This window comes from Varroa jacobsoni, unplaced genomic scaffold (genome assembly GCF_002532875.2).
Source record: "Varroa jacobsoni isolate VJ856 unplaced genomic scaffold, vjacob_1.0 scaffold_1070, whole genome shotgun sequence".
NCBI classification, from domain to species: domain Eukaryota; kingdom Metazoa; phylum Arthropoda; class Arachnida; order Mesostigmata; family Varroidae; genus Varroa; species Varroa jacobsoni.
The window spans coordinates 247,129-273,756 of NW_019213972.1; the positions used below are offsets into that span (position 1 = coordinate 247,129).

The following is a 26,628-nucleotide window of genomic DNA, read 5'->3' on the forward strand; positions in this document are numbered from 1 at the left end:
AATGGCAGACGCTGTTACTATAACAAACTTTGTGTCCTATGTGCTGGGTTCTCGTCATTTCTAAATACAGCACTGGATTTCCCGCCACAAATTCGCGTCACTCGCTGCGCACCTCCAATATTTTTCATCCTTTCATAAGCACAGCCACCATCAGTCTCCGATCAATACTGGCTATGCATGCTTGACTGACTACTGGACTTCATCTTGCTTTGCGATTGGTACGGGCGGTCTTTGGCCCGCCACAGTGGCTCGATTTGTGGTACCATGTGTGGTACGATTTACTAGCCAATCCGCCATCTTGTCTTTGTGTTCTGATCATCGCGTAGTACTATGCCCTACGAGTAGCTGCGGAGTGCTACGTCTAGTCCGTCTGTGATCCCAGCTCTCCGTATCGCAACTGAGGGTGGGCTATAAGGATCTTGTGCAGCACAGGAATAAAATCGCCGTTTCACCTGTTCGGCCTTGTTGCATCGTTCCTGGCTTGTGCAGCTCGTTCTTTGTGCTCGGATCTCGTGGCTTAGTCGTAGTGCTAGACAAAGTGGAGTACGAGAAGCCCCCTCCGAGCATCAGCCAGAGGGAGGAATCAGTTCGTATGCGGGGTTAGTGCTGATTGGTTCGGTCGGTGTTCAGTGGCGTTTTCGAGTGTGATGCAGCACCAACTATAGTGATGATGATGGCGTGCCTGGTGCAGCTCAAGCAGGACATTCAGACGCTGCAGGCGTCTTTCCCAAAAAATCACGAAGTGTTCCAGGTGGTAGCCGCGTCCGTCGACGAACTAACCTGCCGATTTGTTGGCCGCAACTCGAAGAAATATGAGATCCACGCCAATATCACGGTAAGAACATAGTCAGTCAGTGAGTGTTGTAAGGGGCCTACCTAGGTGAAGGGTGTGAAGACCAGCCAGGAAACCAGCCATCGATCAGCAATTCAATTATAAAGGAATGTTTGATGTTCTTCAATTGCCTTCAGTTGAACTTGTTGAGGAAAAAGCCTATTGCAATGATTGTTTGAAGCGTAAAAGAAAGGTCAAAGAACAACGCAACTATTACGTCACATGTCCGTAATAATGGTTCTTTGGGAGTTCTTGGGCGAGTGAGGCCCCATTCTAGGTAAGCATTCAAGTGATCTTCTTATCCATCTTACTGCGTCTTATAATGAAAGCCATATATTCTATCAAATATATTACATTCACACTATATTATTGCTAATACTATTGTGCAAATTCGTACGCGAAAATACGCAGAAGTCGATTGTGGTATCACATTTTCCATCATGGAACACGGAGCTACTGTTGTATAGTCATTTGGGAACTAGGTACAACAATTTAGATCGGGGCAGATGTGAAGTGTCCCGTAATCATTGTGCTGCTACTGGCCTCACTTTCAATGCATAAATTGTTGGTTTTAGACTACTTCCAAGCAAATATACATATTAAGTACCATATATTTAGCCGAACATATCGCCATTACTGGTTCACTTGCCAAAAGCCTTTGATGCTAAAGACGTATTTTTTCTATCCCTTGTTTTCCGTCTTTCATCTCCGTATCGTTTTGCCCCCGCCATTGGTTGTAAGCAAGCGTCGTTCGTCGCTGCCTGTTTATCACAAGAAGTCCTATATTTTTCTTCAAAAGTGAAAATGGCTTCTCTTTACGGAAATGATAATTTCTGTGTGAAGGTATTAAATTGTGGTTTCCGATTGAATCCTTTAGTGCTTGCTTTAAAAATAGCAAGAAAAAGGCTAAGTGTACTTGCAGATAGGTGTTCTCACACGCACATACGAAAAGGCATATAACTATTGCTATTATTATTACTATTATTATTAAACATTTGTAATATTTTGTGATGTCTACTGCCTCTGCGATGTTTCATTAGTGAACCGCATGATATAATTTTTACGCACTATCATCCGCAAAATCAGTATTGGTCAAGCTAAACTTTAATCTCACCATAAACAGGCTGATTTCACTACAAAAAATGTGGTGCCCTGTAGCCGAATGTAAAAATTAAAAGCAATAAACATAATTTCGTGTACGGACATCTCACACATGTACATTCATCAATTTGTGTATTTATGGTACCTGAAGTACATATCTATTCGATTGTTATGTGCAAGGTTGAGCAATGATGGTCGAGACTGGGAATAGCCACAGCCAAATGTGTCGAAAACAGCTGTTTCGTCCTGTTATTTAATTGCTTCATCGAGCAGCTGCTGGCGATATCCAATTGCACACATGAGCCACGCATGAGCTGCGTGACTATGCACGTCATTAATGTTAATAGTGGGAGTCCATCAAAGAGTGACCGATTGAACGAAAAGCAACAGACCTTATATTTTTTTAGCCACTTATTAACTTATCCGTTTTTTACATTTCCCTTTTATTTTTTGCTGCCGTTGTCCCAAATCTGTACTAGTGGTGATATTGCTCATTGAATATTTATACTGCGAAGAATCATTCGTTGTTACGTGGAATATAAACAGGGAGAAGGTAACAAACCTGCAAGATACACGATATCCCTGCATAAGAAACAGACAGGGACCACTGTTGTTGCTAACGCCTACGGTATTTTTATATTTGATGTATTTTGCTATCGGCGATAGTGTAGTCTTTAGTTATATGAGCTGCAAGCGAACGCATGGACGTCGGACCAACAGATAATTACCAGCACCGCTGGCTGCTTGATGGCAACGGCGCATTCTCAACCATACTACACACATTCTCAATTCCACTACACCAACAATACACAGTGAAGAGTAGTGGTCATTCGAAAGGTAGGATATCAAAAACAGCGACAACAAACACGACACATTCTCATGCTAATTTATTATACGTTGCATCAGTTAAGTCTGAAGTGTGGGATGTTTAAATATTTTTATTATGACAGTCATAAGAATATTTTAACTCGTGCTGAAGCACAGATATATATGTACTTACACAACGAAGAAAGAAGGTCGCTGAGAAACTGAGGACTAAATTTCATTTTTTTGGATGTGTTTTTGCTGTCTCTATTTTCTGTGAACCTGCATAACTATAACACAACCAAAGCTTATTCTTCGGCCAAGTGCGTTTTCGCCCGCTTCTGCTGCTTCATGCGATGTTGAAGGTATGATTTTGTTCTTGGAAACGGACGTGAACGAAGGCAGCCTTCTCGGTTAGCAAGCTCGCCCCTATACAAGCATTTTTTGTCTTCTTCTTTATCACTGACCGGAGAAGTCATTGCTGCTGCCTATGATTCTTACGGTTCAGTAGTTAATTAGCTGAGCTGACTGGCCCGTTTGATAGGTGGCAGTATGGGTCCTCTTAAGGTAGCAGACGATTTTTTGAGTCGTTAGGCTCGTTCGTCCTTGTTCAGTTTGTCTGCTTTGCTTGTAGTTGCCCTCACTTTCACCTTTACTTTCAGAAAATGTTTTTATTTGTAATCAGGCCGCTTATTTCGTCGCAGGTTGTTTGGTGGGTGGAGAGTCAGTGGCGGCAGCAGTAGGCCTTAACTATAATCGTAGTCGTAGTAGCAGCAGTTATTTGGTAGTCAACCCATCTGGTTTTTCCTTTTCTTCTTTTTCTTCGCCTTTCGTTCGTGTATTACTGACCGCTCGCTCGCTGTCCGCCATTTAAATCACCTGTCCTGTGCTCATAGTAGTCAGATATTTACCAGAAATAATTAAAATAGCTGTGGTCTACCGCTGTGCGCTCACTCACTATTGATGCCCATTCGTACACCGCGCTTGGTAAGTTTGTCAATCTTGTTGATTGCAAACATTAATAAACACACTGAACATCAAAAAGTATAGGTAAATCAAAATGAACAACCAAAAGCGACAATGGGGAACACGAAATATTGCGATGGCGAAGATAATTCTACTTAAACATAAGGATGTTCAATTTATATCTAAAGGAGCACCGTTGTAGAAACAATTGAATGTGATATGTAGCCCAAAAAACATCTCTAAGAAAAAAATAGTTGATCGGTTACCTCATACATGAAAAAAATTAAATTTGTTTGAATGTCAAAGCACGCTTTTGCTTCCATGGAAATAACACGTCCGTCGGGGCGATTCTGTGCGCTGTCATCTAGTTAAATTTTAAAGCAAACAATGTTCTTGGATAATTTATATGAACGGAAGCGTATCACTTGGAAAGTAATATGACTCGATTAGATCCGAACGAAGCAGGCAAACTATTAGACTGCAACATATCGTATCACGCAAATTATTGGTAGCAACACATATCAGCTATTGCTAGAAATAGTACTTGATTGTTTGCATCAAGTACTGTTGACTGTGTTTGTCAAAATATAAATTAAGCTTGTCGCAAATATAACTAATTCTATGGTTCTGTAACCATTATGCGTAGCGCCCTTGAAAAAGTGAATTTTTTTATTATCTTTGAGCTTCTGTTATCTTTCGCTTACATTTTTCATTATTTTAAATGCTTTCTAAGATAGAATTTTACTTCTTCCCATTCTTTTTCTAAATATCAACGCCGATAAATCCTAAACGTAGTCTCGGAAAGTATGGACGCTTGCTAAGGAAGTGCTGTCTCGGTAATGACTACAGGTGTGACGTTTTGTTGAGGTGCTTTTTAGACGATCAGTTTAAAGATCGCAATTCAGACGTCCGCTTTGTTGTACAAAAAGTAACGAGCAATTTAGCGAATATAATACTACAATACTAATTAAAAGAAACTAACTCACCCATTCACCTACTAACCCACAAGTGTAAGTCCATTCGATCATTCTTTGGAGCCCCTCTACCGCCGAACTAAAGAACTCGACATTATCTCAGATACGTTCTCTACTTGTATTTTATAATATTTTTTTTTGTAAAATGTAACTATTGCGGCAGCGATAAGCGGCTATTGAGACAAGATGACGCAAGTAGAGGTAGATAGGTAACGAGTTCAAAGCTCTCTGATATCACTCCTGCGACAAGTATTACTGCAACTTCGCTATAGTGAGAAATTGATTCTGGCTGATTTCGCGTTATTTCATGGATACATACATGAATGTTGTGTCTGCTGCTATTGCGATTAGTTCTATTAAGAGCATTAGTTCTTCCTGACTTGCAGCAGCAGTGACAATAGCAGCATTTTCCAGGATTACTCTTACTACTGGAAACATTGAAACCGATATTTTCTGGCCTGTCAACTTACGAACATTCTGTCTAATATATTAAAAGTTCAATCTGAAGTACAAGGATGATTCCTGTGATCAAGCAGCGGTCAGAGGCTAAAGCAGTAGCGTACTACGTATCGGCTAAAAATAGAAGAAACGACAGCCACAGGCTAGCCGCTTGCCTGACTGCTTGGGCAGGCAGCTTAGTAAATGCATAAGCAAAGGTAAATAGATAGGTAGTAGAAAGTCGGAAGAAATTTTCCGGCATTACCCCACAAGTGAGGAAGTTAATCTCATATACACTGTAAAACACTGAAGAAGCTGACCCTGCATGCTGCTAGCTCGACGTACACGCCTATTGGTAGTCGAGGTGGTACCCAGAGAGTAGACAAGCGGCATGAGAAGAAACGCGTGAGGCAGGGGTGTATATCTAGGAGCAGAGGCTTGAGAGAGGATTTGCTCTTGCCGTCTGAGAGAGAGGGTAGCGACAGTTAGACAGAAAACTGCCCTGTGAAAGAAAGGTTGTTGTGGCAATAGTGATAGTGAAGGTGGTGGTGCCGCCGCCCCTTAGGGGGCACCAAGCGTAGGCACCAGCAGACAGGAGTAACATCAAAGTTGCTATAGGCACAGAAGCATTTGCAGGAACATTAGCGCGGCGCAATGATATTACTGTTATTACCAGTTCCGTGTCTGCCCTCAACTATTGTGATTATTATAGTTCTCATAACAATGTAACAAGCTGAGCAACTGTAACGGAACATTTACGGAGTTAGTCACGGGAGGTGTGCCTAGTATGACTGTCCGCATGTTGAATACTGAAAAAGAAATAATTTATTATTATACTACTGTTATCAGCCGTTTTAGCGATGGGACGGGTAGGGAAAACTCTAATGTAATTGCTTCTACTTGGAATTATAATTGTTATATGACAAATCCACAATTGCTGTTGGAATTAAAATCAAGGAGTTTAGTGAAAGTTAAGAGCTGGGTAATATAAGAAAAAATGTGTCAAGTGATATATTCGGTACTGCGATTAAGCATGGTTAATATCCACCTAACTACTTGACGACCTACTGATCCGATCTAGTGAGTTTATATGAGTGTCGTCGTACAAAAGAATATTTTAATTGAATTGAGTCGTGAAAATTATTGAATAATTATCTGTACATTATTCAGGAAGTGTGGAAGTTAATGATAGGGCGAACCGTTTCAGAAAACCACTTCTTAAAAAAACGTTTTTCCATATTAACAACTTAATTTTAGTTTGAAAAGGCTCAGCCAATGTGCAAGGAGGTGAAAATAGTCGCATGATCGACAAGCCAGCACTTCCGAAGTTAAGTCACATCCAATGGTTTCGTCATAATCCGTTTCGTTGCTACTCGCTTTTTGGTTCGCTCTTTTAAGTTGCTGTTTAATATGAATTATTAAACGACGAATGTTATAAGATCTCTATTTATTATGGTTATGATGTTATTGCCAATATGGTATCGTAGCGTCTTGGTTTTTTTACGTAATAGCATCGCTATCAAACGCAACCAGCGCTATGAATAAAAATTATGCGGTCCTTTGGCCCGGTTCATTGTTCGTTATACGACGTTCTTTCTGTCTGTAGATCCGCCTGGCTGGCCGGTTGACTGCCGACGTGCCTGCTCACGTCGTCCGTTTGTCGTCTGTTCATTCGACGTTATTCAAGGTCGTCCTCGTCTTTTAAATATCATTTTCTTTTTTTTTTTTGTTATTGTTATCACTCGTGCCATTACTACGGCTGCTGCTGCGACCGGTGTTTTGGGTGCATTGCGCAAAAGCGAACCACGTTTAAGGACCACCAGTGGTAACGTAGCCTGGTGCTTTCTGTCACCGAAAACCGAAACAACAGTGTGAACAGTATCTGCAACACTAAAAAGCAGTAGCAGTTCATGCAATGGCATTGCGGTGGTGTCCGCTGAACGGAAGGCCTTCCAACACGAGCCCGAACAGGTTCGTACGAATTGCTGGCCGATTTCCGTAAAGTCTGCAGTTTCGACGCAGCGCTCATTGCCGCCACCTTTTGTTCTTTTAGCCTACGTGTAGGCCTCTTGTTACCTCCCCGTTCATTGTTGCGGTGGCTGCTTCCCTTGTTGTAGGCAGCAGAAGTGGTAGCGGTGGCTGAAGCTCATTTAGGTTTCGCTGCTTGTATTATTCGGTCACAGAAACTGGTATCTTTACAATAGCAAGTTTCATCGAGAGCACAACAGAGTTATCGCTGAATGGCGAATATCCCTATTGTGTCGTGCTATCAGGAAAATACATTTTCAACTTTTTTTCATTTTTTAAATTATCCTGTCGTAGCCTCTACAAGCTTTAGATGAATTTAGGTCTAGTTTGTTCATTACGTGAGATCAATCTTCACGTACAGCGCATCGGACTAGTCATCGATGACGTATAGATATTATCCTCTTCGAAGATTTGGTTCTTGTTTGCTTTCTTTCCTCTCGTTTATTGAAAGGACTTTGTTTTATACCTCGTGATCAAGCATAAGACAGAATTTGCTGGGTCCGCAATTAAATTGAGGTGAGTAATGTGAACAGTTATATCGGGGAAGAAGGATACTGTTAACGATGGAGTTTGCTGTTTCAATAGGAAACATCGTGAACTGCATTTGGGTTATCCAACACAGAATTTGTTGACCCAGGCTAGGCAAGTTGATGCTAATTTTGACCCTCTATTCTGTTTTCGCTTTGGTCGTTTTCACACATTTCTTAAAACCGTTGAGGGTTAATCGTTGGATCAACAAATTCCAGCAAGTATTTTTCTGTTTTTAAGATTCTAAATTACGACCATTGATGGTTACATGAGTATTGCGATAAATACAAACCAATATATAATACGGAATAATACGTAGATAAACACCAACGCCGATTTCGTCTCTTCAACCGAAAAAAAGGTCCGCAGTGCGGAGTTACTCGAGTAATCTACTTTTTGGTATATAAGCGATTTTATAAATGCACGTACTGTACTTCATTGCTCGGTTGTTTTGGGAAAAATTAGCTAAAATTCCTAAATTTCTTTTTTGCAAAAAAACTCCACCGCAGCTACAAATTGCTTCTACAAAAGTGTGCCACATGAATTAAGCAAAATACGTAAGCTCTGCTACGCATGTTTGTTTTGCTGTAATGCGCTCGTATTTGTGAAATACAATCAATTCTACTGTATACACTCGGGTGTACTGAGTGTGTTCTATTAGATATGTTGAGCACGTTTTTTTAAATTTGAAGTAATCCTGTATAATCCAATGAAGCCGTACTGCTTTTTGCAGAGTCTGCCAGTCATTCAACTCTCCAATACCTCTGCGTAACCCCGGACCGGTTCTTATTAACAAACAGCAAGCTATCGGCCCCAAGTGTAAGGAGAGACTCGACTCGATCGACAAAGATTGCTCTTATTCCTTAATTTTAGTAGCAGCTATATTTATGAGGAATCGTCTCAGATCTGTTTCAATAATTCGGCATAGTTTCGATAATTTCCTTTTTTCTTAAAATTGGAGAACACTGCCGAATGATCTAAAACAATATCAGTGTTTGTATAAATTGCTGATTATGTAATATATGTTAGCTGCACGTGTTAACGTTGAGTTCAGGCTAAGAGGTTCGTATTCTAAAAGCCATTAATAAGCTACTATAAGCTTAGTTGTTATATGCTTGATACGCTGATAGTATCTCAACGTACATATAGATACACGTCATCGCTCTTGGTACGTTTTTTGACTTTTGATTACTTTTATAAAAATAAATTAAATGAACATGCGGCCCAAGCAGCAATAAGTTACATAAAAATTATTCTAGAGATTATTAAGCTCAAGTATGCTTGAGATGGCATTTGATTCTATTAAGTTATTGAATATTTCAACTTGCAGCAGAGAAACTTAGCCACAGCATAAAAAGAAAACTGGTAAAAAAAAATAAATAAACGCACAGGAATTTTTATCGTTTGAGAATCTTTTGCTAAACGATGACAAACTATGCAAAAGTGAACGAAGTATTAGGAGGTGTTAGGTATGTTCAACCTGAAATCTACCTTATGGCTGAATGAATTTAAAATTTAGAAGGTATCTCACGAATTTCTGAGCTACAAAACTGAGGGTATAATTTGTTTGAAACTATGCAGTCCTAGCTCAATGGAAAATTCTCTAATTTGCCACAGTTTTGGTGAAGATCCATGCACAATTCTCATGAGGGCAAGTAATAGCATAGCAGTAGCAGAAACAACTTTCAAATCTAAAGAAAGAGAAAATATTGTACAACAGGTGTTCACTGCCGAGGAAGTTTTTTGGAAAAAATTAATATTTTTTATAATAATTTATATATATATATATATATAATTTATAAATAAATAAGGCTATTATGAGATTATTTTTCTCTATACTATTGTAGAGAGTCCTTAGATCTTGTGTGGTTGTTGATCAGAATGTGGTTGTTGTTTAATTTTACGATGCGAATTCCTAATATGAATATATAATGTTTCATTCATACATTTGTGGTAACGAGAAATAATCGAAGATAATCAACTGGCTGATTACTTAATCTATAGAAATTGATACTGGGGAACAAGCGGCTAGCGTTACTGACTTGCGATAGCCATGAAGTTAAGTAACGTTTACATATTATAGTTACCGACTGGCTTTCGCTACTCGAGCAGCGATAAAGCCTATAGAAAAGTGTTAATTTCTTTTTAGTATGAATATGTTTTTATGTAATACTTTCAATCCAGGTCATAAAATTCAGAAATTAGCATTTTTCAAAAAGATCTAAGGTGTAGCATGGCTGAGGGACTATCGCCATTCAACCAGCCATATTATAATGAAGTAGAGTACAGCAGATTGTGTTGTCCACGGTTGCGCAGAATGAATGCTTGCACTCTTCCCGATACCACATGTCACATGGTCAGGGTTTTAATTTTTTAAATTGGATGCCTGCCACAAAATAGGAGAAATATTCAAAGTAGAATTGAAAAAAAGGACATAGCATAGATTGGGCCATTACCAAATGCAATAAAGAAGAAGTGACCATACCTAGAACCCAGAAAAAGAAAAACATGCACAATTGTGGTTAGTCACTACTGGCTCTCAGATTTGGCGTAATGTGCAGTCACATTGTAGAAGACACTTAACTTCTTCTATGGAATGATAGCAAGGATTTGCTGAACATTGTGAAAGGCATTAACCTGGGTGTTTTTTTTACTTGTAGCGTTACTTCCATGAACAGTGCACAACAAAAGCCAGTTTGGGAGATTGGAGTGGTTTCATTGTAATAAAAACTGCATACGCGTATATATATATACATATATATATATATATATATATATACGCGTATGTATGGTAGAGTGGACAATGCATATTCTCTAAGTATATAAACTAATAAAACCAGGATTTCAAAGGAGACTACTGTAATTATTAGTAACATAAATGTTTATTTAAGTGTAAAAAGTGGACTTAGAAAGGTAAAACTAAAAATCTATGTTTTCCAAACCTTTGGTTTTGAAAATAGTCGGTTTACTCAGATGTTTCGGCCTCGTTGAGGTTCGTCACATGGCATAGATATTTAATGCTTCAAGTTGTTATTTATGTGCAATCTGTGTGAATAGTTTGTGACGGATAAGTTGCACCCTCATGCAAAATTAGTCGTCTATAGACCATGTACGTCGAAGGACGAAACACAGGTGAGAGAAGGTTGGCATAATATTTTCCTCGACTGGCTTCTTATGTTCTCGGCGGTACCGCGAGTTATTGCTGGATGGGAACATCTGCTAGTAAGAGATAAGACCGTTTTTTTCTAACCAAAGGGCTTTAGAATTTTTACAGGAAGAAATTGTTTTAGGCGCTCAGAAATAGTAGCTCCTAGCAGACACGCTAGCTGAGGCTCGTTGCAATGAATAGAAACTTCGATAACGGTACGTTGATCAACGTCTTTACTACCCATAGCTGTAACTAGCTATATATGTTATAGGGTTTTTGCTAGTATATCTTCGAATCCGAACTTTCTAAACAGCTATATTTATGGGTTACATACAATTTTGGTGACCATGATTAATTTCTTAATAATTTATCCTGACTAATGATAATTAATAATCTTCACCGTTTTATGATAAACGTAAAATAAACAGCGGGACGAGGCGGGCAAGTAATCTCATTATAGGCCTATCAAGAAATTCGGACTGATGCTTAGAAAATAGAAGCCTGTGAACACTAGCCCATGTTGGAAACTGTTGAAAACATTTTCTTTGTTTTAAACACGTTAATTTTTAAAGCTGAAACAATCACGACCAGACCATTGTGGTAGTAATTGTCGTAGTAATAATTATTACTGTAACTCACGCTTAGTGGCAGTACCGAATGAAAAACTCTTCTTAAAGAACAAAAAAGAAATAGTTGTCACAATGGTGGCAAGGCAGCAGTTCTACTTAATTTGAAAATCCTGCCGTTGCTAAGTGTCCGACTGTTGGGTAGTTTGACAGTCTTGTACAACCGCTTGCGTGAACTTGCTTCTTTTTGACGTGCGCATTATGCAGTTAAACTGACGAGATGGCTAGATAGTATCTGCTTACTGATATGGAAAGGCGTTTTAAAATAACATACTTGAAGGCCAGGCATGATTATATACATACAAATGTTATATACTGATAGTACTCGACATAATCAATACCGAGCTATCCTGGCATGAACATATACATACGGAAATTTTATGACTAGTTCGCAAGCGCCACGTACCGGACCCACAGAGCAATTGCGATCATAAGTTGTTCTGAGTAAGTAACACTTTCATAAAGGAGGTATCTTACGTTTCTAGGGTAATAGAAGCGCACAGTTAAAATCGTAGCCGAATCATAGGTGTGCTGGCAAAACGAGGCAGGTCGAATTAAAAAAATATGGAGCTCACGAATTAGCCTCTGTTATAATGCATTCATGAATGCACGCAGAGTTCACAGTAATAGCATATGATAGCGTAAGATTTCTTAAATTCAACTTCAATTTGCCTTTCGCAAGGAGATTGTGATTAACCCATATGCCCAAGATTTAATTCGAATAATGTAAATATCTGGTTGGTGGCGGTCTTCGCTCAAGGGTAGCAACCATGTAGCAATTTACCACAGTTAGAGACAACGCTGTTGTCACTTCATCAACTCCGAGGGCCATATTCTCATTCTATGACTCGTGCAAACACGCACGAAGCAGCAGCGATATAAATTGAATTGAAACAACAATGTGAAAAAATAATTGTGTTTACGCGACTTTATAGAAAATGGGCGTCCAGGTTGCATGTGGCAATAAGAAAAATAATAATGAGAGTCGGTTTTTTTTGACGAAATACTTGAGTATGTTTTACTGTCATTGTCATCACCTCCTTCGCGCTCGCAAAAACGCACACCCTTGTAAAACATGCAATCTTGTTTTCCACGAAGCCAAAGCTAAACATTGCCACTACGATAACAACAGGTAGGCCCCCGTGGAAGCTGAAAAAGATACGGAAGTGACGTCATCGTTTAGCCGTTCCCGCCACCGCAACCAACGCCGTCATAAAGTGGCAACTTCCAGTGATTCGTTATTGTGATTCTCATTCGTTGGTTACTTTTATTCTTCGTTACTGAAAAACGGCATTTCGGTCAGTGTCCCCTACGACTGAGGATAGACCCCTTCTATTGTAAAGATGTGCAAAAGGAAATAGAGTATATCGTAAATATTGTTTTTTTCTTGTATCGTTTTTGTTTTCTTATCGTTGTTGACGTTGCTTAGGATTAGAGAACGCTTCCCACTGGTGGTAACCGTAGGTTTATTTATTGTTATTATCAACTTCCGTCATCACAGATTTTAATTGTTCAACACACCTCGTTTCCGCTAGGCTCAGTAGTATAAGTAGAAAAGCACGAACACACATATATATATGGGGGTACGCACGGATTACACTAAGTTCATTTATTAAGATATATTTTTCATGGTTCCAAAAATGAGCTACTGTGTTGGGGCGTAGTTATTTTAAACAGGTACAACAGACAAAGTGCTACACCTGCTCGCTCTAACAAGAAACAAGTCATATGCTGTGAATCACTTAGTTTCCAAAGGCACCTAAGATGAGAAATGTTGCTGCGACAGACGTTGATTGAAACGGATCTACTTTTAAGCATGCGCAATTCAATTTTCCTTGGGTCTTTCCTTGGGATCCGAAAAAGGCGCTAAATAGCGATCGTATGAATTGTGTTCGATTGTTCTTCATGGTCAAGTTCCGGGACTACTCTGTTAGGTTATTAAATAGCGAGTAGTTTTGGGCTTGCAGCTGCTATTATCCGTTACTATCGACCTATAATAGATATATCGATCCCTTTAAATAGAGCCACGCGCCTGAACTTTTACACCAATTTCTCATATACATATATATAATTCGTCTCCTGATGTTAAATAGAATCAATGAGTAGATTGCATACGTTTTTCAGCTATATTGTATTGATTTAACATAAAGCGCAAAATAATGTCACAGAAATGGTAAGCTAATAACGCTTATTCAAAAACATTTAAATCATGTATAGAGTTGTAGAGTTAATTTCAGTCGTTGCTTTGATATACTTAACGCGTATTCTTCTTATATGAAGAGAAAGGTCGAGTTTAGGCAAGTAAGTAGACTGTTCTTACTATCGGGGTTAGTGAAGTATCTTGGACATCTAACCTCAGTGGAAAATGGTTAGGAAAGTTCAGCGGAAACGTGCGGAACTAGTTGTTGTCCACAGTTTAGTTTGTTATAGTTACAACCTATAAAACATAATGTATATACAACTAGGTTATTATAGCACTATGGCTCGCTGGGTGCCGCTAAGCGCTCTTTACTCAGTCGATGAGATTCTCTGTTCCAGTATCGAACGACTAGGTACGCACATATTTTTTTTATATATATAACTAATTATAGCAGATATAAACATCAAGGTAAATGGGGCTATGAAAAGAGTAATGTCAGTAGTGGCGCAGCAAAGGGTTACGTGGTCTTTGGTTACTTTTTGCATTACGGTTACTACAGAACAGTGGCTTTTACTATGCGTAGGTGAAAATCTGGTAATGTAAAAATGTAGAAGAGTACAAATTAGTACACGGGAAGTTTAGGCAATTTTTTTTTATAACAATAGAAATTTAATGTTGCGTTGCAGATAATCATGTAGATATGCTGGGTGATATATATCTCAATAAACTTTCATTTAACACACTTAATTCTCGTATAGTATAATCTTCGGGTTTCACCTTTTCCTCCCTGAATCCCCGCCGTGAAGATGCATTCATATTCATCCGACTAAAGTGATCAAATAGTACTTATATTATTATTATCTGTTTCTTGATATTTATAATATTGCGATCGCCATCGTAAATAGTCGTCGTCCCCTTCCCCCACCCTACATGTGACCCGAAATAAATAATGTAGTGTATAGCAAAGAGAACATGATTTTCTTTTTCGTTCTTATAATTGTTTATTATTATGGAATAATTCGTTGCCACTTGAGCGCTTTATTTGATCCTTACTGCGATTTAAACCTAAAGCATGAAACTGTAATTTCTGCTTTATATTTGTGATGTGCTTTTTCCATAAAGCTAATGAGCTGAGCTAAAAGAGCTAATAAAAAATTAATTACAGATATGAATTTAAATTAAAAACACTAAAAAAGAAAGCCCGCCTATCCGTTGCTTGCCCTATATTTATTTATTCGAAAGATACATCTACGTAATCCGTCGTTATTTTTATCGTAAACATCTGAACCAATGTCGACCTGCTTTCTGAGTACTGCGTCACAGAAGCTATCGCCATCGTTGTCACCGCAATCTCGTTTCTCTCTATTGCGAAAATGGTGATTATGTGTGTAGGTCCACACGACAAAGGCCGTCAGTAGTTTGTCTATTTTCCTGTTAGCCGAATGAGTAACTAAGCCTTGTTGCAGTTGCAAACGCTAGATATACTTGTGTGTAAAGAAAAACATTTCTTTTTGACACAAATATGCGCTATGGAAGTCTCGGAGCAAGAGCGTGAAGGATGTCTGTCACAAAGTAACCTTATAGATAGTGACTAATAGAGATACTATTGGATATAAAACATATTTTTCAACGTAAGTCTCACGCTATGCTAGCTTACTCCACTCATCGTTTTGTACAGCCAAATCATATGGGACGCTACCATAACAAGGTAATAAGAAGGTAACCTGCCATCATTGATCGCTCGATACTAGCTAGTCGTCGTTCTTATTATTGGTGGTAGAAACCAGTTACGTTAAGGAGGAGGGCAAACGAGGAAGAGGAGATGATGGGAGTGACCAGGGTAGCAAAGTTGGCGGGCACTAATAACGCTGAATGCTATCATTATGGTAACTTAAACCACTGAACTATTTTCCATCGAACCTTTTTCAACGCTACTGATAAGGACACCCCCTTGGCTTGGTGTGCCACCTTCCCCTCGTAATTTGTCTTTCGGCAGTCTTCCTACCACCTTTGTTGACGCGCTTTTTCTTTTGCTGCTGCTGCCACTGCGGCGTTCTGACGACTTTTTTCGCAACATCCAGGCTGCAAGTTTATAGTAGCAACAACGATCGCAAATCGTCCTGATACCGATACCACGAAAACTAGCGAATTACCAATATGTCATACGTCTACTACACCTGCTTTTATCTGATTATTTACTAAAACGTCAACATAGCAACGAACGTACGCGATATGCTGGCAACTTTTCCGGAGTAGCTTTTGGTTCTTGTGAGTTCCGTGTAAGCTCGTGTTTATTGGATATATACCAGTATTTGTGTCGACACCCCTCTAGACACTGAGATGTACTGATTTTTATGCATTCTATAAACATGTGTTCAGTATGGATAAAAAATATGAGCTCTATAAAAACGTTTGGGGGACAAAAACGGCGCTGGAGCTACAGGCTTGTACGCCGATAAACATACATGAATTCCGTGCATGTTTAAGTAAACAAGCTACCGCATTTTAAATGAGTAAATAACCACTATGTGCAACGGAGAATACTTGCTTCTAAACAATTTCGTTATCCTAATTTGCGGACGCTGTAAGAAAGAACACGTTTGCCAAATAAAATAAACCGTGTTCGATTCAGCCTGGCTGCGATGCTTCAGTGATTTGGAAAGTTTGCAAGATACACCCAATGAGGCACAGGATCATGTGTAACATGTTGCTGTTAGCTCACCATATCTAGTATTACATTTTTTATGCATCACCTGAAAGCCCGACAAAAATATTCATTTTTGATCAGCCTATGTATGTAAGGCATAAGCAAAAAGAAAGTTATAAGTACGAACGGATTCTTTTCTAAGATATTATGCTAAGCTTAGATTTATTACTTGTATATCTAGAGGGCAAGGCGAACGTGTAGGCTATTTGGAAAAACTTGTTCACAGCTAGAGATCTGTCATTTAACGTTTATCAGAGTAGCACGCGAAACCTAAATGGCTCTAATAAGGAGCGGATTTATATGTGCAACACATTTGTAGCGGGTGCGTCCTAATACCATCGTTGTAATTCCTAAAAGACAATGTTATAGTTTCATAGCCTTTTTTAGATATTTTTTAGGTATATGCTATTTAAATTGTGATACTACGACAACGCCTATAGTAGTTGTTTAAATGGCTTTATTGATAACATCAAATTACCTAGAGTTTTTTCGGAAGTGGTATAATGGTGTTTCTGTTACAAGCGTTGCGCAGTTAGATCTGTCCCTTACCGCAATAATTGACGTATCTTCTGATGCTCAATCAGGTCTATAATTAGCATTTTTCAATTATGAGAAGAGTCTGTCTAGATAATGTTTGCGTTAGGCACAACTTGTGTTTCAGTAAAGCGAAAACTTAACTGTTAAACTAGAAGTAACTGTCTGTCTCTCTACAGAGGCACTGCAATAAATGAACTGATGAAATTCTGCTGTAAAAACATAGTCGATTTCCGGAGCACTGACCATCTCCCAGCTAAAAACAAAGGCATGGAGTATGGTGATTCGAATCATCTCGCCGTGTAAGAACATTTTCTGAATGGATGTACATTGAATTTGCAGCAGATAATTGAAAACGCCGAGTACCTTTAAGTAATACGGTACAGTGATGAATTACAAATGCCAATAATGCGAAACAAATTAGAAATAATATTATAACGCAATATATTGTACTTATGTTGTACGTACCATGTTAGTGAAGTATAAATTTGTTGTTTGTTGTTTACAGGAAACGTATCCCCAAACGCCGCCGGTATGGTTCAGCGATACCGAAGAACCTGCTATTACCAACATCGTCCAAATGCTGACAAACACGTCAGGAAAGGACAACCACATACTTGCACAGGTGAACAAACGGTTTTTTTTTTATTTCATGTAAAATCCTCAATCCCTACAGTCGAAAAATCCTCTAAGCTATCTGGGTAGATGAACGATGGGCAAATATACACATGGGCCAAAGAGTAGCACTCTTGATTGTCAAACACTGGCTTCCAGTTGTGATAGACGTTGAGTTGCTCATTTCTCACCCCCCCCCCCTCCTAAAACAGAAGCTAGCGTTTCCTTCGAGTGCGTACGTCGAACATCGAGTTACCCGTTTTGAGTTTGATTCAAGTTCGCCGGTTACTCGCTTGCTCAAACAATACTCGTTATCGAGTACAACAACGTGATACCGATGAATATCTTACAGACAGTACGCAGAATTTTTTCGATAACTGCCATGATGAGCTTTCTGCTTAGTCAAGTCAATATACCTAACGGCTTTTTAATCCGCAAGTGACTCCCAGCTTTTTATTGTATTGGTTCACTCCAGATATGGATCGTAAGGTATTATTACAGGGGGCATTGAAGTGAGGGCTCACATTGTAGCAGAGCGCACCCCAACTTTTCGCTGATTGTCGAGGCGAAGAACAGGTTTACGTGTGCAGAGTGTCAGCCCCACTATGAAGCATTAAATATGTCACGATACTTTTGCCTTTTATACATGACTTATAATTGCAGCCGGCCTCCGCTTTTACTCACGTTTTGCTGTTATGGCTATGGCCGCGACCATTACCATATTGTTAAATACTTCGGAGCTGTTACTATTTATACATCGCCTTCTACACCGTCGTATCCCAACTGGGTAACAAAGAACGTCTTATACGGAAATATTTCATCCTCAGCGGGAATCGAACCAGCATTAGGCTGATGCAGTAAATAAAGCGCACTAACGACTGAGCCCTCTTGTTTGCTGTAGTCCGTAGAGTTAGCCAGTCGTAAGTGTTTCCTGCACTACGCTATACAGCGGTTTCTGCGTTTTTTGCGAGATCGTCAATAAATATTGTGGACACAAGCAGAATGAAAAATCAAGCCATTGAAAGCGGGAGCAACTGGCACTTAATTTTTTGTTATAAATAGCCATAGTTGTTAGAAAGAACATAATCATCTTATTTGTAGCCATATAGAGGACATTAAGTTATTGTAAAGCCAATTTAAACCAAAATAATAGATACACGGTTGGATGCTAGTGAGCAAGACCGGATGGCATTTTACACAAAAAAAATATGTGTTATCGATCTGGGAATCTAAAATGAGTTAGTTGGGCCGGACTGATTTTCTAGTAAGCTTTCCTTAATGGGCATATTTTTACACATTTGGGCCAGTACCCTGGCATCTTCTGGACAACCATACAATTCTCGTGTATATAGGTAACTTAAATCAATAGTGGGAGACGCTTGCCTACCGGTTGCTTTTGCTAGGACATGGAAAGCCCCCTAATCACACGAACTTAGGTCAGGAGAATATACTTTGGATATTCATTTGGTCACTCGAAGAAGTAATTGAGGCATGGCGATGAGGTTTGACATTATCATAAAATAACCAGATCGCATATATTGGTTGCCGTGTTAACAATCCATAGAATTTTCGAAGAAATCGAGATAGCAGGCTGTATTCATTGTTTCATTATTAGCAAGTACCCGTAGTAACTGATGCCCCTGTTGTCCATTGTAAGCACTACCATTACCTTACGTCCACTCCTACTCGGTTCCTCTGCAGGGCGACGTTATTCTCTCGCCTGGCTCCTTTCCGGCTGATGAAAATTGAATCATACCTTGTTTATGGCTCCAGGCTGGCTTTCTTTATTGATTAAAGTTACGCATGTACCACACGTGCTTCCTACTGGCCTGAAGTAAATTCATTAGGGACCCTTTTTACTCAGGTTCTCCATTTTCAGTATTTAGGGTATGGTTCTGTAGCACTTCACGTATGAAATGCTAATCTTGGTCGACAGGGCCCTCAAACTCTAAACCTTGCTTTCGTAAAGTCTTTTTTTGATTGCATCAATACGTTTTTGTCTTTAGGATTTTGATATTTGGTTATTTCCTGGCTGGTCGTCAGCGGTTCATTCTTGACTCTTAAAACGTTTGCACGGTGTATGTATTGTGCTTTTTGGCGGACCGTCTTTCATTCGACTTTCCTTTCGATGGACTCAATTTGGAATGTAAAACAATTTACTGATTTTTTTTTTTAAATCATTCTTTTTCCTACCCGCTTTGTACTATAATTTGTCCAAATATATTGGCAAAAATAGATTTGGCAATGGTGCCGGTTAAATGCGTTTCGCACAAGAAGCCCGCGGAATTTTTTGTAGCAATATTAAAGCCAATAGTGAATCAGGAATCGTAAAAATCGGAAATTTGAAACAGCCGGAAGTTCCAAAAGGTGCAAAGAGGCATGGATAAGTAAATACTTTATACCGAAAATAAGAGCTAATACCTGTAAATAATCCAAGTTCGTTAGAAATGGCCTTTTTGTGAAATTTTTGTCAAATTCCTAGCCCTTTAAACCCAAACCTAAAAGTGTGCATCTCCCACTCTGACCGATGAAAATTTTGTTCGGACCTTTTAGCAACTCCACGGAGTAATATGGATGGTTAATTCAGACAAAGATTTTTTAATCTTAGTCTGTAACTAATACCACGTAAAGGTATGGGAATTGCCGATCTTTGGAAACAACACACTATATCAACCACGAATGGTTGTTTTATTGCACGAAAAAAACTTCTCTAGTATTAAGAGTGGCGTATGGGTTCGCAAGGAAAATTAACGTTTAGTAATCAAATTTTTTCCTCGAAGGCCACAGCGCTGCAAAAATTTGTCGAAGAATAATGAATCCATCAGATAAAGTGGCCTGAAGCAAAAGTACTGCACATGAGTGATACAAACAACTGAAGAGCGGAGATTAGTCCTGAAGAGAAGGTAATTAGATGTCAGGACCCGAAGTGCAAAAACAAATTGCTACAATTAAGGAGGCCTTTTACGAAAGCAAAACTTGGATTTTAACATCTTTATCAGATAAGACTAGCATTTAATGTGTAACGGGTTATAGAGTAATAACCCAAATGTTAAAAATATGACAGTTGAGTAAAGGTGGCATCTCCGCGAATTGACTCCAGACCATTTGAAAATATGTATGTTATATGCTACGTGCAACTAGCCGAACTTAAATATCCACTATCTATTATTTAATGAAAGCATATATAAGAAGAGTATTTAATTAGTAATTTACAAGAATCTGTTTGGAGGATACAGTCGCCATAGACCAGGCATGGTTTACCGCTAAAAGAAAAGGGGCCAGGTGAGGGAATCAGTAGCCCTGAAGATAAGCCGAGTAGAATCGAATGAATAGTGATGGTAGTACCTGCAATGGACATCAGAAGCATCAGCTACTATAAAATGAAATGATGAATGTAGCCCGCTATCTCGAGTTCTTCGAAAGTTTCGTGTACCATTGATATGGCAATCGAAAGCACATGATTTCTTTATAACAGCGCCAGACCTCATCACCCTGCCTTAACTGTAAAAAAGTGTAAAACTGAACAAATGAATACTCAACTGACTCTCTAGATCTAGATCCATGTGATTACGAGGTTTTCTACTCCTGAAAACAACCGGTGGGTAAGCATATCCTACTATCGATATGCTTTGAAAGCCATAGATTGACAAATTACATAGGAGTGCGAGCGGTACCTGAGTGTCTAGAAACTACCAGAGCTTTAGGGCACGTGTAAGAAAAATAGGTGAAGCTACCTCTGACATATATTGAAAAATCATCATGCTAGCCCGACTAGTTCAATTGTTACTCAGTTTCAAAGTGCGCCGAATTTGCTTGTAGCGCCCTAATTCCTATAGGATGAGGCACCTACATTAGGACAAATTTTTCTGGGATGTTTGTCGTAATAGGCATATGTCGATCCCCCCTTGTTTGAAGCTGGAAGAAAGCCTGTTCTGTCTATAACAAAATAATGAACTTGTTATGGTAGAAAATAATGCGTCATTTTTGCAAACCGAGCAAGAAAAACCCGTTATTCGATCACCTTGTGCTAGATGAAGATCTGTTAAGATCAAAAATCCAAGATCCATCCTTCTACCACCACAAAATTTGATTCCGCTAGCATTTTTTGTATGCATCGTATCTGAGCGATACGTTGACAAGTTCCTACTAATATTGCACAACTACTATTAAGAAGTTATTTGCGGATTAATAAAGGAATACTGTGAAAAAGACTAGTGAGTAATTTTATTATAATAAATATGGAACATTTCGTTGAAGTACTTGTCCTAATTCATACGTAGTCTTAACAACAAAGCCTCAATTTAGGTGTCTTACTATGTATATACGCGTGCATGCAATGAATATGTATCCTCCGTTACTGCGACGAGCTCATATCTTGAAATGTCTGAAGAGTCGAACGGATGGTAACGTAAATGGTAAAGTTTTTCAAAAGCAAAATCTATCGAATTACTTCAACTCCTACTACGTCTAAACGCATTTGGTTGTTTATCCTTTTACGTTTCCCTTTACATGGAGATAACTGTTGTAATATAATTAGGCCTTCTCTTTGACTCTTCAGCCCGCAACCTGTTGAGTTTTAGAAATATAATAAACATCTTCGATAACGTCCCGTCGCTATTATTTTTATCATTTTTAATATATTATTTATTTATTTATTTATTTATTATGTTTATTATATTTATTTATATATATTTATTGAAGTCAAATACATTTTTGTGATGAGAAACTTTAACCTGTAACAATCTTTAAACGTTTGACATGTCTTTGATCTGCTTAAATATACTTATAACTTTATATCAGATTAAGAGACTTATAGTTTTGTTATACTTCTATATACACATATTTGCCATTAAGAACGTTGCTTATAACATTTCTGGTTACCAGATATTTTCAATTCCGATATTAGGTAGAGCAGTTTGAGAATAACGAAAAATAAGTACTGTTTCTGTTTTTGTTTACGGCTGGTAAACGGGTTTAGGTCCGGGTTCTAGTACGAGAGTTGTGCAAGTTACACTCATTTTCGGAGCCGCTCGAGCTGGAGAAAATGGAACAAGCGTCATCGTCGATCCTGCTATCACCGCCCCCTTCGGCGCCGTCGGATGCACCGTCGGACGACGAGGAAGATCTCGAAGATATGGATATGCACATCGAAATGGAAGAAGAAAGCGTTGCTGACAAAAGCAAAGATGAAGGTACCGCACAAACTATTACAGCAACAAAGACGCTGCACTCTGAATCTGTATATTTCTTCCGTAGTGCAGTTATGTAAAATGTAATTAGAATTATCGGAACCCTACGTTATTTTGTGAAGTTTCGTATATCTTTTTCATAGTTTGAAATAGTCATGTAAAATAATAGATTTTGCATCTTTATTGTGCTGTTATTCATTCTATAATAGGAAAATTAATTGGCGTATATCATAGGAATAAGCTCCCCTGCTTTTAATGTTCAACAGCTCGGCTCTTATTGGCACTTTCAATTGGATCATAAAAACATTGGCGAAGAGGATCTATCTAGCATTTGTTGAAGCTATTATTTGTCACGTATTTGTCTACGCTATTCAAAGCTGCGTTGCGTACTTAAGCATTTCAAAAAAAAGTTATACACATGAGCCGTTTGTCGTTTCTAACAAAAAAAATATCAGCAAAAGTATTGTCAAATTCTGCTCAGTACGCATGACTCTAGTATCTGAGCTGTTCCTGCTACTGCTGCTTTTGTTACTAGGATAACAATCAGCGAAGATGCCCTAACTCAAAGCTGGCCTTGCGACCTATTAATGTGGCACGCTGCTGTTAAGAGCTGCTGCAGTAACAAAAACAGCGACAGGTTGTTGGCAGCTACATGGGAGTACAAAACTTGTTCATGCGCCCTATGACGGACACCATTAGATGATATAATCCTCAACGAGCTTCGTCGAGATGCGACGCCGCAAGCTAGTGGCGCGCGTTTTGGATCATCATTCAAATAGTCATGCGCATTAGATCGAACGCCGCTGCTATTGTGTATATGTTGTGGTTGACCGTATCGGTGTTGTTTGGCGTTTATTGGTTCACCGTATGACTATCTCCATCATTGCTGTCGTTATAATAATAATAACAATAATAATCCGGGCTTTTCATAAGGAAAGGGAAATAAGATTTTGTTCCTCTAATGGAAGTTGTCGCTTGAATCGTAATTTAATTTCCATGCAGTGTATCAGCACGTGGATATCGTACACTGTGTCAGCACCTGCATCTAAACAACTGTTATGTAATGTACGTGCGTTTTCGTAGTTGCTGGCCTATCTGTTGAGCACGTGGTGACACTGGAGCGTCTGAGACAGAATCAGCGCAAGGACTACTTGAAGGGCTCAGTATCGGGATCCGTTCAAGCGACTGACCGACTTATGAAGGAGCTCAAGGAGGTGTACCGCAGCGAGAGCTATAAACGCGGCGTGTTCGCCGTTGAGCTTGTCAACGACTCGCTCTACGAATGGAACGTCAAGCTCTTCCGGGTGGACCCAGACTCGCCGCTGCACGCCGACATGAACATACTCAGGGAAAAGGAGGGGAAGGATCATATTTTACTCAACATGCTCTTCAAAGTATGACTAGTTTTTCCAACACACCCACACAATTATCGTTGGCCAAAATCGTAGAAATAGCTTTGATGAAAATATCGACGTCTCATAGTATGCCTCAAAGTTCTTGAACAAGTCACGTTCAGCGTATAAGGGCCTAAGATGTTAATGAGTTGAGACCGCTTAATATGAGTAACTATCTTTTTTGTTTTGCTCATTTAGTAAATGCAACAGTGTACTTGACAGTTAGGATTCCATTCAACTTAACAATGATAATCACTATCATCAAAAGGCATGCTGGTTCTCTACAATCTTTTTGTCAGCCATAAATGATAATTTGCACTAATAGTGTATGTTTTTTTTTTCGCCTAATCTCTGACTATTTCAGGACAATTATCCGTTTGAGCCTCCATTCATTCGGGTGGTAGCGCCGGCTATATCGGGCGGTTATGTCCTCGGAGGCGGGGCTATTTGTATGGAGCTTTTAACGAAACAGGGCTGGAGCTCTGCGTACACAGTAGAAGCAATTATTCTACAAATTGCGGCTACATTGGTTAAAGGCAAAGCACGGATTCAATTCGGAGGAAACAAAGGCCAGTACTCTCTTGCTAGGGCGCAACAGAGTTTCAAAAGTCTCGTCCAAATACATGAAAAGAACGGTAAGGCTCATAGGGTCCCACATTAGCAAGAACCTGACTTACTGGGCTTTCTTGAAGAGACACAATATATATTATATTCGGGGCATCAAGGACATGCCAAAAATATATGTAATTTAAAATCTAGCAAACTTACACCCTATTCATCGTACGTAGCTGTTATCACAGAACTTAATAATAAATATTTGTATTATTGAGTGATGCTCGAAATCAGCGAAATTATCTGTTGGTGTGCGTAAGAGCTGATCGAAATATCTCTGAAGTTCATGAAGATTATCGAATTGTGCGTCCGGACATGGCTTTTAGAATTCAGGTCTCAGCTTCAGCATTTGAAAAACTTATACGAAGGCGTTGCTTGCACTTAATCTATTATCTTCTTTTTAACATAAAGTCGGTTCAACGTTTCTCTTATGCGCAATTGTTTTCAGGCTGGTTCACGCCGCCCAAGGAGGATGGTTAATACTGGCTGTTACTTTTTTAATTGTCCTCTACGGCGGACTAGGGTTCAAGATCGAAGTCATTGTTTTGGACAACGATAATTTTCCCTTGATGATCAAAATACCCCAGCCCGCCGTGGGGGACTAGAAAAATCCTGCAAATAGATATGTAACGAAAAAAACAAATACAACAACAAAAAACGACATTAACGACAACAACAACAACACCTACCACAACAAATGTGTGCATGTGAATTACCATATTATTATTATTAATTATCATTATGTACTGTAGCAATGAATATGATTGACGAATATGGATATTATATATAGATAGCTGGATAACTATTAACGTGTGGTGTATAATGATGATGATGACGACAACGACGATGATGATGCTAGACAGGGGAAAGGGAAAAGAGAAATAGAGAGGGGATTAACGGTATGACGTTTGATGTATAACACGATCCCGTTAATACACTATTATTATTGCAGTAGGTCATTATGCTAATGTAGGAACTATGATAACGGAATAAAGCGTGTCTCTACTGCTGACGACGTTAACTGTGATCTGGTGAACTTACCACACCCATGGCGCCCTACATAGCTACCCATCCACGGCATCTTCCCCATGTTCTTGCAATAACAGTAATACGAATTTCATGACAGCAAGAATAAGAACGGTCTTTCTAAATAATCGACGAATTTCTCCTTCATCAACGAGTTTTCTTCTTTGTTTTAGTCTCAGAACTGCTCCTGCTTTCCCGAAATTCTTCCTACTCCGCATTCCCCTTATTTTTCATTTCGGCCCTTAAACGACGTCGGGGTGAACAGATCAGGGCGCCACAAGTAGAGAGGCCAATAAGATGGTCGATTCATTCCAAAACCACTTATAATGATAATGAATAATTGATTCAGCTAATCATAATTGATGATGGAAACATGTGAGCGCGTTTTGGGGAGCAGCTAATTTCCATGATGGCCGGCAAATCAGTGGGAATGTGATGTGTGAAAAAGGGAAAGTAGAAGAAAGAATTTTCGGGCAGGCGCACAGCTATTGGTCTCCAACGTGTATGGAAGCTGACAAACGACAAAGGCTAACAGGACAAAACACAGAAACAACGACAATATCAGTACCACTCAGCACGACAACAGTAAACAAGCAGCAGCAGTAGTAGTAAATGTCATGATGAGGAAGAATTAGTCGAGGAAAGTGACTGATTTCAGAGCAGTCTCTTAAGCGGATAAATAAATTATGAATGAACCAATGAGTGATCGATAGATTAATTAATGGTTGATTGACTGATGTGTTGAATTAAGAGTGAATGAGTTTTTGTGGACGAACGAATGCGATAAGTGACAAGAGTAATAATAAAAAAAAAACCACAGTTGTAACACAGTCCACCAATCTCTTTTTATCTCCAGTACGTTGACCTTGTATTCAAGACGATGACCTGTTAGTGATTATTATGACTAGTGTAATTATTACGTATCTGAATTTAAAATCTACTGAACTGCGCTGAGCGAGGATACAT

The 26,628-nt window shown here is 39.0% G+C and overlaps 1 protein-coding gene across 1 annotated transcript; it reads left to right on the forward strand.

The window, feature by feature from the left end:
- On the forward strand, window positions 1-26,495 carry LOC111266290 (ubiquitin-conjugating enzyme E2 Q2). The gene is made up of 6 exons (XM_022843662.2): window positions 1-835; window positions 17,335-17,451; window positions 22,420-22,633; window positions 23,714-24,024; window positions 24,389-24,659; window positions 25,085-26,495. The coding sequence occupies exons 1-6, from the start codon at window positions 668-670 to the stop codon at window positions 25,114-25,116; spliced, it is 1,113 nt and encodes a 370-aa protein (XP_022699397.1). The 5' UTR covers window positions 1-667; the 3' UTR covers window positions 25,117-26,495.
- Window positions 26,496-26,628: the final 133 nt, after the last annotated feature.